Here is a 12,257-nt window from a genome sequence, read left to right on the forward strand (position 1 = left end):
AGAAGTGCTCAGAAGCAAAAGGAAGCAGGAGCAGCTGTCGGGAGCTCGGGAATCAAGGAAAGAAGAAAATAGCCAAAAATCACAAGGCACTCGACGAGTCGGTACGTGACTCGACAAGTTCCCACAAAGGTTCTCGAAGCAGAGGAATCATTGCCTTGCCGGACACAGGGATTTGATGAGGGACTCGGCGAGTTTGTACCTAGACTCGACGAGTCACCTCTAATCTATAAAAGAGACTTCCAGATCGACACCCGATTTTTTTAAGAAGTCCTTGGAGATAAAGTTGCGAATAAGACTTATGGAGCGTGAGAAGTCGGAGAATCAACCTAGATCCATTTTTGGAGGAGAATTAAGGCAAAATCAATTTATTCTTTACTAAATCTAGTTTCCAAAACATGTTTGAGTTATTGGATTGTGTTTTTGAGTTTTTTACTATCTTAATCATGAACTAGAACATATATCTTCTGTTTAGGGAAGACAAATTTGTGACTATGTGTTAATTTATGAGTAGGATTAATTTTTGTTGGTAATAATGTTTTGCTATGCTTGTTAAAGAACCTTATGTGTTGATTACAACTGTTTTCTGTTAATCACAACTGTTTTCTGTTAATTAACCTGTAATTAAGTTGCATGACCATCTCTTAATTGCTAACCTCATATGATGCATGTGAAAACATTTTTATATGCCTAGGAATAGCGAATGTGAAACTGGGGTTAATAGAAAACAGGAAAATTAATGTGTGAGCTTGTATGACGAACCATCAGCAAGAGGTTAATTAAAGGACCAATTTAGTTGACCACTACAAGTCTTACTTAATCCGAATAAATAAACTAGGAAATTCATTAATTTAAACAACTGGCCACTGCTTAGATTAATTTGTTTTTTAAGGATTAGTAATAGCGAACGTGAACCTAATAATCTTAATCGGTAGCCAATATAAATTAATCCATTGCACTTTTCATAGAATCAACCATAGGATCAAACGAGTCAACCCTAAGTCTCTTCCACTATTGAATTTAGTTGATTTTAGCTCTCTAGCTGAAAATTGTTTTGTTGGAGTTTTAGTTAGAAATTTAAGTTTTCTAGTCTTGCAAAACTAGAGAAAACCCCTCATTTTATTATTTGTTTTTAGATAGTTCTAGTAATTAGTTTAATTGTCGTTCCCTGAGTTCGATATTCTGCTTACTAAAAACTATACTTACATTAGACAGGTACACTGCCTATTGAGTGTCAAATTTACATTAGAAAAGTAGGAATAAAACTAGTTGGTTTTACACACATCAAGTTTTTGGCGCCGTTGCTAGGTAACGGTTCAAAAATTAATTCTAATTTCTAGTATTACCGATCCTTTGTGTGAGATTAATCTTGCACAAAGTTACTGCTTTAGTAGTCTAGGTATTAGGTTTAGTTTTAATTTTATAGGATTTAAAAAAAAATTGTTCGTATTTTTTCAATTTTAGCCTTGAACTCGCCGAGTGCAGTCGAAGCTACTCGACGAGTCCATCGCTGAAACTCAGTTTCGTTTTATTTATTTATTTATTTATTTTTCTTTTTACGTGTGTTTTATGTTTTGTTTGCAGTTCGTTTATGACCAGGAGAGGAGGTACACCTTTGATGCCACCGCTTGAAGATCCGGAAGCAACCTTAAAGAAAAACAAAGGTAAGAACATAGGAGAAACCGCAACATCGAAGAATTCACCATTGAAGAATTTAAAAGTTGTTTTTAGTAAGAAAAATGGCAAGAAGGTAGGAGAATCCAACTTCTCTTCAGTGGTGGACGAAGACCCAAAGAAGGAGGACATCGAGTACGAAGAAACCGAATCCGAAGAAGAAAGCGGCTTTGAAGACGAACCCGCTAACACCATGGCAAACATTGATGAAGTTCCTATGGGTGAATGGAAGAAAAGGATACGTGACGATACCGGCCCAAGACCCGTGCAACCCGTGATTCCCGCTACTGCCACTTTCGAACTAAAGGGTCACATACTTGCTCAACTTAAGGAAATCCCCTTCTACGGGAAAGATCACGCAGACGCCTACAAGCATTTGGATGAGGTCAACGATGTAGGTGATTATTTTAATGTTCCAAATGTGCCTCGCGAAACCGTGTTGCTTCGTATGCTTCCAGTTACATTCAAGGGTGTTGCAAAGGATTGGCTCAAGTCACTACCACCAGGATCCATCACTACATGGGCTAAAATGAAGGAAGAATTCATTGATCAATTTTATCCTCCCTCAAAGATAGCCAAATTAAAGAAAGCCATTGTCAACTTTGAGCAACAAGCTGGAGAATCCTTATATGAGGCGTGGGAGAGATACAAAGGTTTACTAAGGAATTGCCCACATCATGATCTTAATAGCCAACAAGAAGTCTCCATTTTTGTATGATGGAGTGAATGTGACCACAAGACATCTTCTTGACTCGCAAGGACCGCTCACGAAGAAAGCACCCCCACCGATAAAAGAGCTAATTGAAGAATTCTCTAAACACTCTAGAGAATATCATAACCCAAGGAATGAACTAAGTCGGGGGGGGGGGGGGGGGGGGTGGTGAACTCAGTTAAGGATAGCATGGCGGCAATGATGGCTAAATTAGATAGTTTGGATCGAAGAATGACTAAGATTGACCAATCCATCCACGTTATCCGGGTGGGATGTGCGAATTGCAAAGGGCCTCATCTCACTAAAGATTGTGATCTGGATGAGAATGAGAACCGGAAAGCACAAGTGTGCTATTCAAGTGGTGATAGGTATGATGACAACTGGCGAAAACCCAAGAAGGATTGGCTTCCGTATGATGAGTATAAAAAGGCAAAGGAGGAAAAGTACAAACAAAAAGATAAAGGCTTTTATCAAAAGGAGGAACTGGTGCAAGAAAAGAAATCAGATTTTGAAGACATGCTCACGAGATTTGCAGCTGCATCTGAGAAGAGACACAATGATACTGAAGCTGCAATGAAAGAACAACGAAATATGTTAAGGGAGCAACAAGGCCTGATTAGAGAACATCAAACCATGATGATAGATCAACGAGCCATGCTTAGGAATCAGCAAGCATCTATTCTGAACATTGAAAAACAACTAGGCCAACTTGCACTACAAATAAACGAAAGACAACCGGGTGGGCTTCCTAGTAATACCGAAAATAATCCGAGAGGTGCACACATTAATATCATGACAACTAGGAGTGGGAAAATTATTACTTCTCTGATCCCCATTCAGAAAGAAGATCCCAAACTGGTGCGAGAGGAGGCAGAAAAGCAGAAACCGTTGAACCCCGACACGACTCGCTGAGTCAAGGACATGGACTCGACGAGTCCTCCGCTTGAATCGAAAAAAGAGCCTTCTGGTATACCTTATCAGCCTCCATTACCATTTCCAGGCCGAGCTAGACAAGATAAGCATGATGTTGATTATCAAAAATTTATGGAACACATCAAAGCCCTTCAAATTAACATGTCCTTCATCGAGGCAATTGCACAAATGCCAAAGTATGCCAAATTCTTAAGGGAACTCCTCATAAATAGAATGAAGATGGAAGAAGTAAAAGAGGTAGTTCTCAATGAAAATTGTTCAGCCGCCATGTTGAACAAAATGCCTAAAAAGAAAGGTGACCCGGGTAGTTTGACATTGCCTTGTCAATTCGGAAATTTGGCAACTATACACGCATTAGCGGATTCGGGGCAAGTGTAAATCTCATGCCATATTCGTTCTTTAAGAAATTAGACCTTCCGGAGCCAAGGCCAATTCGAATGGCAATACACTTAGCTAATAAAACGATAACATTTCCAAGGGGAATATGCGAGGACCTATTGGTAAAAGTTGATAAGTTCGTGTTCCCCGCGGATTTCATAGTTCTAGACATGGAAGCGGATCCTCAAGTCCCGATCATACTTGGAAGAACTTTCCTCAACACCACGAGTGCTATAGTAGACATGTGAGATTCCAAACTCACTCTTCGGGTGGGAAACGAATCAGTGACATTTGGAGTAGATCAAGCAATGAAGCATCCAAGGTTTAGTGATGATACGACATTCTCGGTAAATATGATGGACAAATTAATAGAAGATTGGAAAGAGGATAAGTTAAACAATTCCACCATTTCTTTTGAAGAAGATTTTGATGCTGAAGGGGACCTGAAAGAGATAGAGAGACTGCTAGAAGAAGCCGAATACAATGATTTAATCATAAGGGCAGAAAGCTCGACTCGCCGAGTCGATACCACAGACTCGACGAGTCCCTACAGGAATTCACGATCAGGCGAGAATTTTAGCCTAGACTCGACGAGTTACATACCCCGACTCGACGTGTCCAGTGTACAAGATACGAAATCAGACCTTAAAACTCTACCTGGTCATTTAGAGTATGCATTTCTTGAAGAAGGTGATCAAAAACCCAGTTATTATAGCTTCTGACCTCTTCGAATCTGAAAAAGAAGAATTAGTCCATGTCCTAAAGAAGAAAAAGAGTGCCTTTGCATGGAGTATCACCGATATCAAGGGAATAAGCCCTTCTTATTGCTCTCATAAGATCAACTTGGAAGAAGGGGTGAAGCCGGTAGTGTAACATCAAAGGAGGTTGAACCCGAACATGCAAGAAGTCGTCAAGAAGGAAGTAGTCAAGCTTTTAGATGCGGGGATTATTTATTCTATTTCCGATAGCCCATGGGTTAGTCCTGTTCAAGTGGTGCCCAAGAAAGGCGGGATGACGGTGGTGACAAACGAGAAGAACGAGCTTATTCCGACCCGAACGGTAACCGGTTGGCCAATGTGCATCGATTATCGAAAGCTAAACGATGCCACTCGTAAAGACCATTTTCCTTTACCTTTTATCGACCAAATGCTTGAAAGATTGTCTGGCTATAGCTATTATTGTTTTTTAGATGGATTTTCAGGTTACTTCCAAATACACATAGACCCAATCGACCAAGAAAAGACTACTTTCACTTGCCCAAGTGGGACTTTTGCCTATCACCGCATGCCTTTTGGGTTGTGTAATGCACCTGCGACCTTTCAAAGATGCATGACGACAATTTTCCATGACATAGTGGAAACGTTTATGGAAGTATTTATGGAAGTATTTATGGACGATTTTTCTATTTTTGGATCTTCTTTTCATGATTATCTTGCTAACCTTGACTTGATGCTTGCTAGGTGCGAAAAAACCGATCTAGTTCTCAACTGAGAAAAATGTCACTTTATGGTTAAAGAGGGTATAGTCTTGGGGCACAAGGTATCCAAAGCGGGGATTGAGGTGGATCGGGTAAAGATTGATACGATTGCTAAATTACCTTCACCAACTAATGTGAAGGGCATTAGGAGTTTTTTAGGCCACACGGGTTTCTACCACCGTTTTATAAATGATTTTTCTAAAATAACTAGACCTCTAACTCAATTACTTTTAAAAGATGCACCATTTCATTATTGTCTAGAGGATTTTCCAATTCGGGGCAATAATGTCTAGAGGCTTTTTAAATTTTGAAAGAAAAATTAACTAATGCTCCGATCAATATTGCCCCGAATTGGAACTTGCCCTTTGAAATAATGTGTGATGCAAGTGACTTTGCATTAGGAGCTGTACTTGGCCAAAGGGTTGATAAGCACTTTCGACCCATTTATTATGCAAGCAAGACTTTGAATCCGGCCCAAAAAAATTACACCACAACCGAAAAAGAGTTACTAGCCGTGGTGTATGCTTTTGACAAATTCCTCCCTTATCTTATTTTATCAAAGACCGCTGTTTTTACTGACCACTCTGCTATTAAGTACTTGTTTGCCAAGAAGGATGCAAAGCCAAGATTGATCCGATGGGTGCTTTTACTTCAAGAATTTGACATCGAAATCTAGGGGTGAGCAAACCCAAACCAAGAAACCGAAAAACCGACTAAAACCGACGGTTAGGGTTTGAATTTTCTAGAAACCGAAAAGTCGGGTTCGGTTTCGGTTTTTACCTAGAAACCGATCCATCCAACCCAAGAAACCGACCCATACTTAAAACCAACAAACCGCCCCAAGAAACCGATCCATCCAACCCAAAAAACCGACCCATACTTGATTGTGTTTTTGTTGTAATAGACTATTTAGGGCTTTGGTTGTAACTTATAATAGACTATTTGGTTATAAGACTCATGTTTCTTAAAGTATTTAACTTCAATTTGGTGTTTTTTGAAGTATTTAACTTCTTGCTTTATTTTTGGAAAATGGGTTTGAACGCAAAACCCATGGGTTTAAACCCAGAACCCGTCAATGTATGGGTTAAACCCAAGAAACCGAAAAAACCCCCAAACCGACCTTAGAACCCAAGAAACCGAACCGATCAGAAACCGATCCTATTGGGTTCTGAAAACCAGAAACCGACCATTTATGGGTTGGGTTGGGTTGGGTTTAGGTCCAAAACCGACCCAAACCGACCCATGCACAGTCCTATCGAAATCAAGGATAAAAAGGGGATGGAGAATGTAGCTGCTGACCACCTATCTAGACTAGAAAATCCAGAAAGGGAAGATAAAGAAAATATGGGTATTGAAGATAGCTTCCCGGAAGAATATTTGATGATGGTTGTGGATGAAGACCCGTGGTATGCAGACATAGAAAATTATTTGGCTGGAAATTACCTTAAAAAAGACCTTACCCGTCAACAAAAGAAGAAATTCTTTTTCGAAATTAAATTTTATTTTTGGGATGAGCCTTATCTTTTTAGAAGTTGTGCGGATGGAATAATAAGAAGTTGTGTGTTTGGCAAAGATAGTAGAGACATATTAGAGCATTGCCACAGTGGACCTGCTGGAGGACATCATGGGGTACAATACACTACAAAAAAAGTGTTTGATGCTGGTTTTAATTGGCCTACTATTTTTAGAGATGATACTGCCTACGTGAAAGAATGTGATGCTTGCCAACGAACGGGGAATATATCGGCAAGGAATGAAATGCCCCAATTGAATATTCAAGTATGTGAGATTTTTGATGTTTGGGGTATAGATTTCATGGGACCCTTTCCTTCATCCAAATGCCACAATTATATACTAATGGTGGTGGATTATGTGTCAAAGTGTGCGGAAGCACAAGCACTACCAACTAATGATGCAAGAGTGGTGGTGAAATTTTTAAAGAAATTATTTTCAAGATTTGGAGTGCCTATAGCATTAATTAGTGATCGGGGAACCCAGTTTGCTAATGATCAACTAGCAAAAGTGTTGCAAAAATATGGGATACGCCATAGATTTTCAACACCTTATCATCCACAATCAAATGGGTAAACTGAAATTACAAATATGGCGCTAAAAAGAATTTTGGAAAAATCGGTGGGGCACAATAGAAAAGATTGGGCGAATAAATTGGATGATGCACTTTGGGCATTTAGGACCGCATTTAAAACACCCATTGGAACCACACCATATAGATTAGTGTATGGTAAAAATTGTCATTTACCTGTGGAACTTGAACACAAAGGTTATTGGGCTTTGAAAACATGCAATTTTGAGCCACATGAGTTGCATGCAAATCGACTCTTGCAAATGAATGCTTTAGAAGAATTGAGGAATGAGTCTTATACTAACTCATTGATTTATAAGGACAAGACCAAAAGATGGCATGATGCAAGGTTGAAAGGAAATAAAGAGTTTGAGGAAGGACAAAAAGTGCTATTATAAAATTCAAGACTTAAACTTTTTCTGGGAAAATTACGCACTCGTTGGATCGGGCCTTTATGTAAAACATGTTTATCCATATGGAGTGGTTGAGTTATGGAGCAAGGATGGGTCAAGTTTTAAAGTTAATGGGCATCGGATTAAGAGATACGAAGAAGGAATGCCGCAAGATGAGAGTATTGAAGAAAGGCTGGACTTGGAGGAAACCGCAGCAATGTAGAGCGAGAAGGAGTCCAGCTAACGACTCCTCAAAAAAAGCGCTTAACGGTAGGCAACCCGTTATGAGAGTTTGCTTTATTTTCTCATTTTATTTCCGTTTTTGTTTGGTTTTCTTCGGATTTTTCTTTCAAATTCTTCCTAATTGTCTACAAACGATTGCTTGGGAACAAGCAAGGCCTGAGTGTGGGTTGTGGAAAAATTTAATAAAGTTTTTAGGAAAAAAAATTTGTTTACAAACAGGTTAATCGACTCGCCGAGTTAGGTATCTACTCGACGAGTCCATACGAATCCAAAGAGTTTGACTACGCGACCGGACTCAACGAGTCGGTACTATTTACTGAAAAAATAATATTTTTTTACAATCCGGTGAAATTAGGGTTTTTACCCTATTTTGAAACATTACTCTCATTTACACAACAGCCGCCCGACTCGACGTGCCTCTCTTCCCTCAAGCTTTCATCTTGATTTTCTTCTATTTTCTCCAAAATCTTCAAGCAAGGTAACATTATTCTCCCTTAACTCTGTTAAAGGTTCAACCTTTAGATGTTTTTATGCCCCTAATTTGTTGAAAGTTCGGTTTGAAAAGATTTGCATTTTTAGGGTTGTTAAATTTTTGCTTAAATAGGATGTTTATGTTGAAATTATTGATGAGTAACTAGTTAATAGACATCCCGAGACAGAACCCTGGAAAAATTTTGAGTTTTTATGGAGTGATTCGATCAGACCCATACTTTGCACTTCGAGTGTTCATAGGACTTGTCGAGTCTGTTCGTGGACTCGACGAGTCCAGTTGTGATGTCGGAATATGATTTTTTTTAATGTTTCGGTGCTTTTCTGGTTTGTGTTTTATTTATGTGTGCAGGAAACATGTTAAGAATAGGGCAAAGCTCCCGTGGAACCTAAGATTCTCACCCTTGGTTGACTTTCCCACGCATAAATTTCGATTCTACAATGAGGAGGTGGAGAAAGAAGCTGGAAGAACTGAAAAAGAAAGATATATATGTACCCAACGCGATTGATTGGGAGAGTACGGTACGAAGAGGAGTTAGCCCCCTACTTAGTCCAAACGTTCAATCAAAATGGAGTCTCTATTACATGTGACGAGTGGAACCGGCTATTTAGGATCTACGAGTCGGTGTACCAAGAACTATGTTGGGAGTTTTTCTCCACGGTTTCTTTTCGGGGAGGAAATGACTACTACAATCCGGGGAACATAAAATTTTTCCTTGGAGGGGTATACCATCAATGCAGTATGGTGGAGTTATCATGGAGATTGGGGATTTATGACCGACAATTGGTCAATACTGCTGCGTTTGGAACGTTTCTGGAGCATTGCCATCAAGTTTTTCCGGATGGAGTCAAGGGTGACCTTTAGTGGAACACTATAGCCAACAAAGTTTATGTTACAAAATCTGCTCAAGAGGGGAGTATCCGGTCCCCCACCCATCGACTTATTCATTACCTCATCTCGAGTACTATCAACCAAAGAAAAGACGATGAAAAGGCCCCTAATTTGGACGTGTTTTACTTATGGAGTATTATCACTCCAAACACTTTTTGCTGTATCCCTTACTGTATGGTTGCATATTGAGCGATGGGGCAGTCAAAGAAAGGAAGACTTCAAAGATAAATGGTGGGATGTTCGTAACCCGCCTAGCCAAGTCTTATGGTTTGATGAATGCAGGAGCTTGGGATATGATGACAGAGCTTCCAACCCCTCCTTTTAGTACTATGCTTTTTAGGAGGGCAAGGATAATTGAAGACTTTGGTGGAGGAACCTACACTATTCCTCATGATGACCCGGTGCTAGCACCCGAGGACCCGGGAAGGAGGGTGAGAAGACACCAACCGGAAGCTCAAGATGACCCACCGGTGATCTCGGTCGATGATGGTGTACCTATGGATTGGTATAATGTGGAAATGAGGCGGTTCCAGGATGATTTGGAAAGGGGGATAAACTTTAGCAACCAGTCCCATATTCAGCTTTTTAATCACTTCCAACTCCCTCACATTGATGGGGGTAATTACCCATACATTTCAACATGGGAGGAACGGATTAATGCAAGGAGGACCGGAGCCGGTGGAAGCGGGGCAATGGATGATGATGAAGAGAATGATGAAGAAGAAGAATGAATGAATGAATTATCTTTTTTTTTTTTGGTTGTGTTAAAAACAATTTTTATTTGTTTTCTTTTGGTTTGTTTTTGATGTTTAAACAAGTAGCTTTAGGATGTTTAATTGCTTGATTACTTGTTTTAGTTTTGTTTTCAGAATTTGGAAGCTAGGATTAAGTACAAAAGGTCTCGAGAGTGATAGGAATGTCGAGTTTAGGCGAAAGAGTGAAGGAAGTTCAAGTATCGAGTCCGGTGTTTAAGAGAGTCTAAAAGAATCTAAATATTGGGGGAAAACAATTAGCATGAACCAAACTTTGAAGTATTTACAACATCGGAATTGATGGAGCAGAAAGCAGTTTTTTTATACAGTGATGGACTCGCCGATGAGTCCCAGTGTAAAAATCCGGATTCTACATTTTCACGCTACAACCCGGCGAGTCTATCCACTAACACGACGAGTTGCTACGAATTCCAGATCTCAGCTTATGATTTGATATTATATCACACGGCAATTGGCTGCACTTATGAAGTATAATTCCTGAAGATTTCCGAGAGTTTTTCCTACATTTTTAGAGTTGTTTACCACGCAAGATATGACAACCAAGGCATGGATGAGCTGTTCCCATCTCTAAAGTCAGCTGAAGATGGAGCTCAAAGGAAGAAACTCAACCTCACGACTGCTATCCCAGGGGAGTTTGTTCCAATTCCCTATTTACTTTTGGTTTTTTTGTTGTTACGTGCATAGCATGCAATGGGGACATTGCATAAATTAAGTGTGGGGTAGGGGGTTGGTTACATTAGTTAACTTAGAATCTTAAATTAGGCTTAATTTTTTTTTTAATTGCATAAAAATTTGCTAAGACTTAATTTAGGAAATTTGGTAAAGCAATTAGGATTTCATGTTGGTATTATGTTTAATGATTCTATAAGAACCCAAATGTTTAGTTGAGCCGAAATACGTTATAGTGCATTTGTGGTCTCCCTTATTCTAGTGAAATCATGAGACAAAAACACAACCTCGCTTAGTTTGAGGGTCTTAATATGTTTAGCATCGTGTACCAGAAATCTATCCAGGAAGGCTTGTATCTTAACCAATAAGGGTTGAAGTTGAGTGTCCCTGCTTAAGCATGTAGGTATTGAGTGAAAAAAAAAGGGTGAGAAATACATGTAAAAAAGAGAAGAGAGATAAATTACAAGAAAAGTTGTAAAAATTTTGGAGCAATCAAAATGAAGATCAAAAGATCAAAATTCTGAAAAAAAGTTAAAGATACCAAAAATCAAAAGATGGTGAATTTAAAGACATCAAAGACAAATTATCAAAGAAGTGAAGAATTCCAAAGAGCTCCATAGTGGTATCGAAAAAGTTGTAATTTTTTTTCTAGATTATGTATGTTTGCGTAGCTTTACAAAAATACCTTCTGGTTAAGGAAGTTTTCTGAGGATTGATTCGGAGGGATGCATAAAGTGAGCGTTGTTCAAAAGAAGTGGGCGAGTGTTTATGAGGATTGTTAGTATTTAGAGTATGGGGGAGATTTAGGAAAAAAAAATTTAGACACAAACGCATACGTTGAGGTCTTGACATAATGGTTGGATTTGATTAGGATTATTTTATGTGATGCTAGTATGCTTAAATTCAGTTTTGCTTGGGGCAAACAAAAGTCAAGTCTGGGGTAATTTGATATGTGTATATTTAGTCATATATTTTGCATAGAATGTTAATACTTTTTGGCTAATTTATTACAATTATGGAGCAAAAGATGCTTAATTATGTTTAAATTATATTTTCAGTCCAAAAGAAGTGCTCGGAAGCAAAAGGAAGCAAGAGCAGCTGTCGGGAGCTCGGGAATCAAGGAAAGAAGAAAAGAGCCAAAAATCACAAGGCACTCGATGAGTCAGTACGTGACTCGACGAGTCGGTAGGTGACTCGACGAGTTCCCATAAAGGTTCTCGAAGCATAGGAATCCTTGCCTTGTTGGACACGGGGATTTAATGAGGAACTCGGTGAGTCTGTACCTAGACTCGACGAGTCACATCTAATCTATAAAAAGAGACTTCCAGATCGACACCCGATTTTTTTAAGAAGTCCTTGGAGATAAAGCTGCGAATAAGAGTTCTTCTGGAGCGTGAGAAGTCGGAGAATCAACCTGGATCCATTTTTGGAGGAGAATTAAGGCAAAATCAATTTATTCTTTAGTAAATCTAGTTTCCAAAACATGTTTGAGTTATTGGATTGTGTTTTTGAGTTGATTACTATCTTAATCATGAACTAGAACAT

The 12,257-nt window shown here is 39.1% G+C and overlaps 1 protein-coding gene and 1 non-coding gene across 2 annotated transcripts; one reads left to right on the top strand and one right to left on the bottom strand.

Moving 5' to 3' along the window:
* Window positions 1-2,248: 2,248 nt before the first annotated feature.
* On the bottom strand, window positions 2,249-2,355 carry LOC145055917 (small nucleolar RNA R71). The gene has a single exon (XR_013685463.1). It is a non-coding gene; the product is annotated as a small nucleolar RNA R71 (small nucleolar RNA).
* Window positions 2,356-7,274: 4,919 nt separating this feature from the next.
* Window positions 7,275-7,652, top strand: LOC145050553 (uncharacterized). The gene has a single exon (XM_078998781.1). The coding sequence runs from the start codon at window positions 7,275-7,277 to the stop codon at window positions 7,650-7,652; it is 378 nt and encodes a 125-aa protein (XP_078854907.1).
* Window positions 7,653-12,257: the final 4,605 nt, after the last annotated feature.

The sequence above is a fragment of the Lactuca serriola genome, chromosome 5 (assembly GCF_051521515.1).
Source record: "Lactuca serriola cultivar US96UC23 chromosome 5, Lser_US96UC23_V15, whole genome shotgun sequence".
In the NCBI taxonomy this organism is placed as follows: domain Eukaryota; kingdom Viridiplantae; phylum Streptophyta; class Magnoliopsida; order Asterales; family Asteraceae; genus Lactuca; species Lactuca serriola.

Excerpts from the sequence above, each read along its gene's own strand:
- LOC145050553 (XM_078998781.1), top strand. The coding sequence starts at position 7,275 with ATGGCGCTAAAAAGAATTTTGGAAAAATCGGTGGGGCACAATAGAAAA.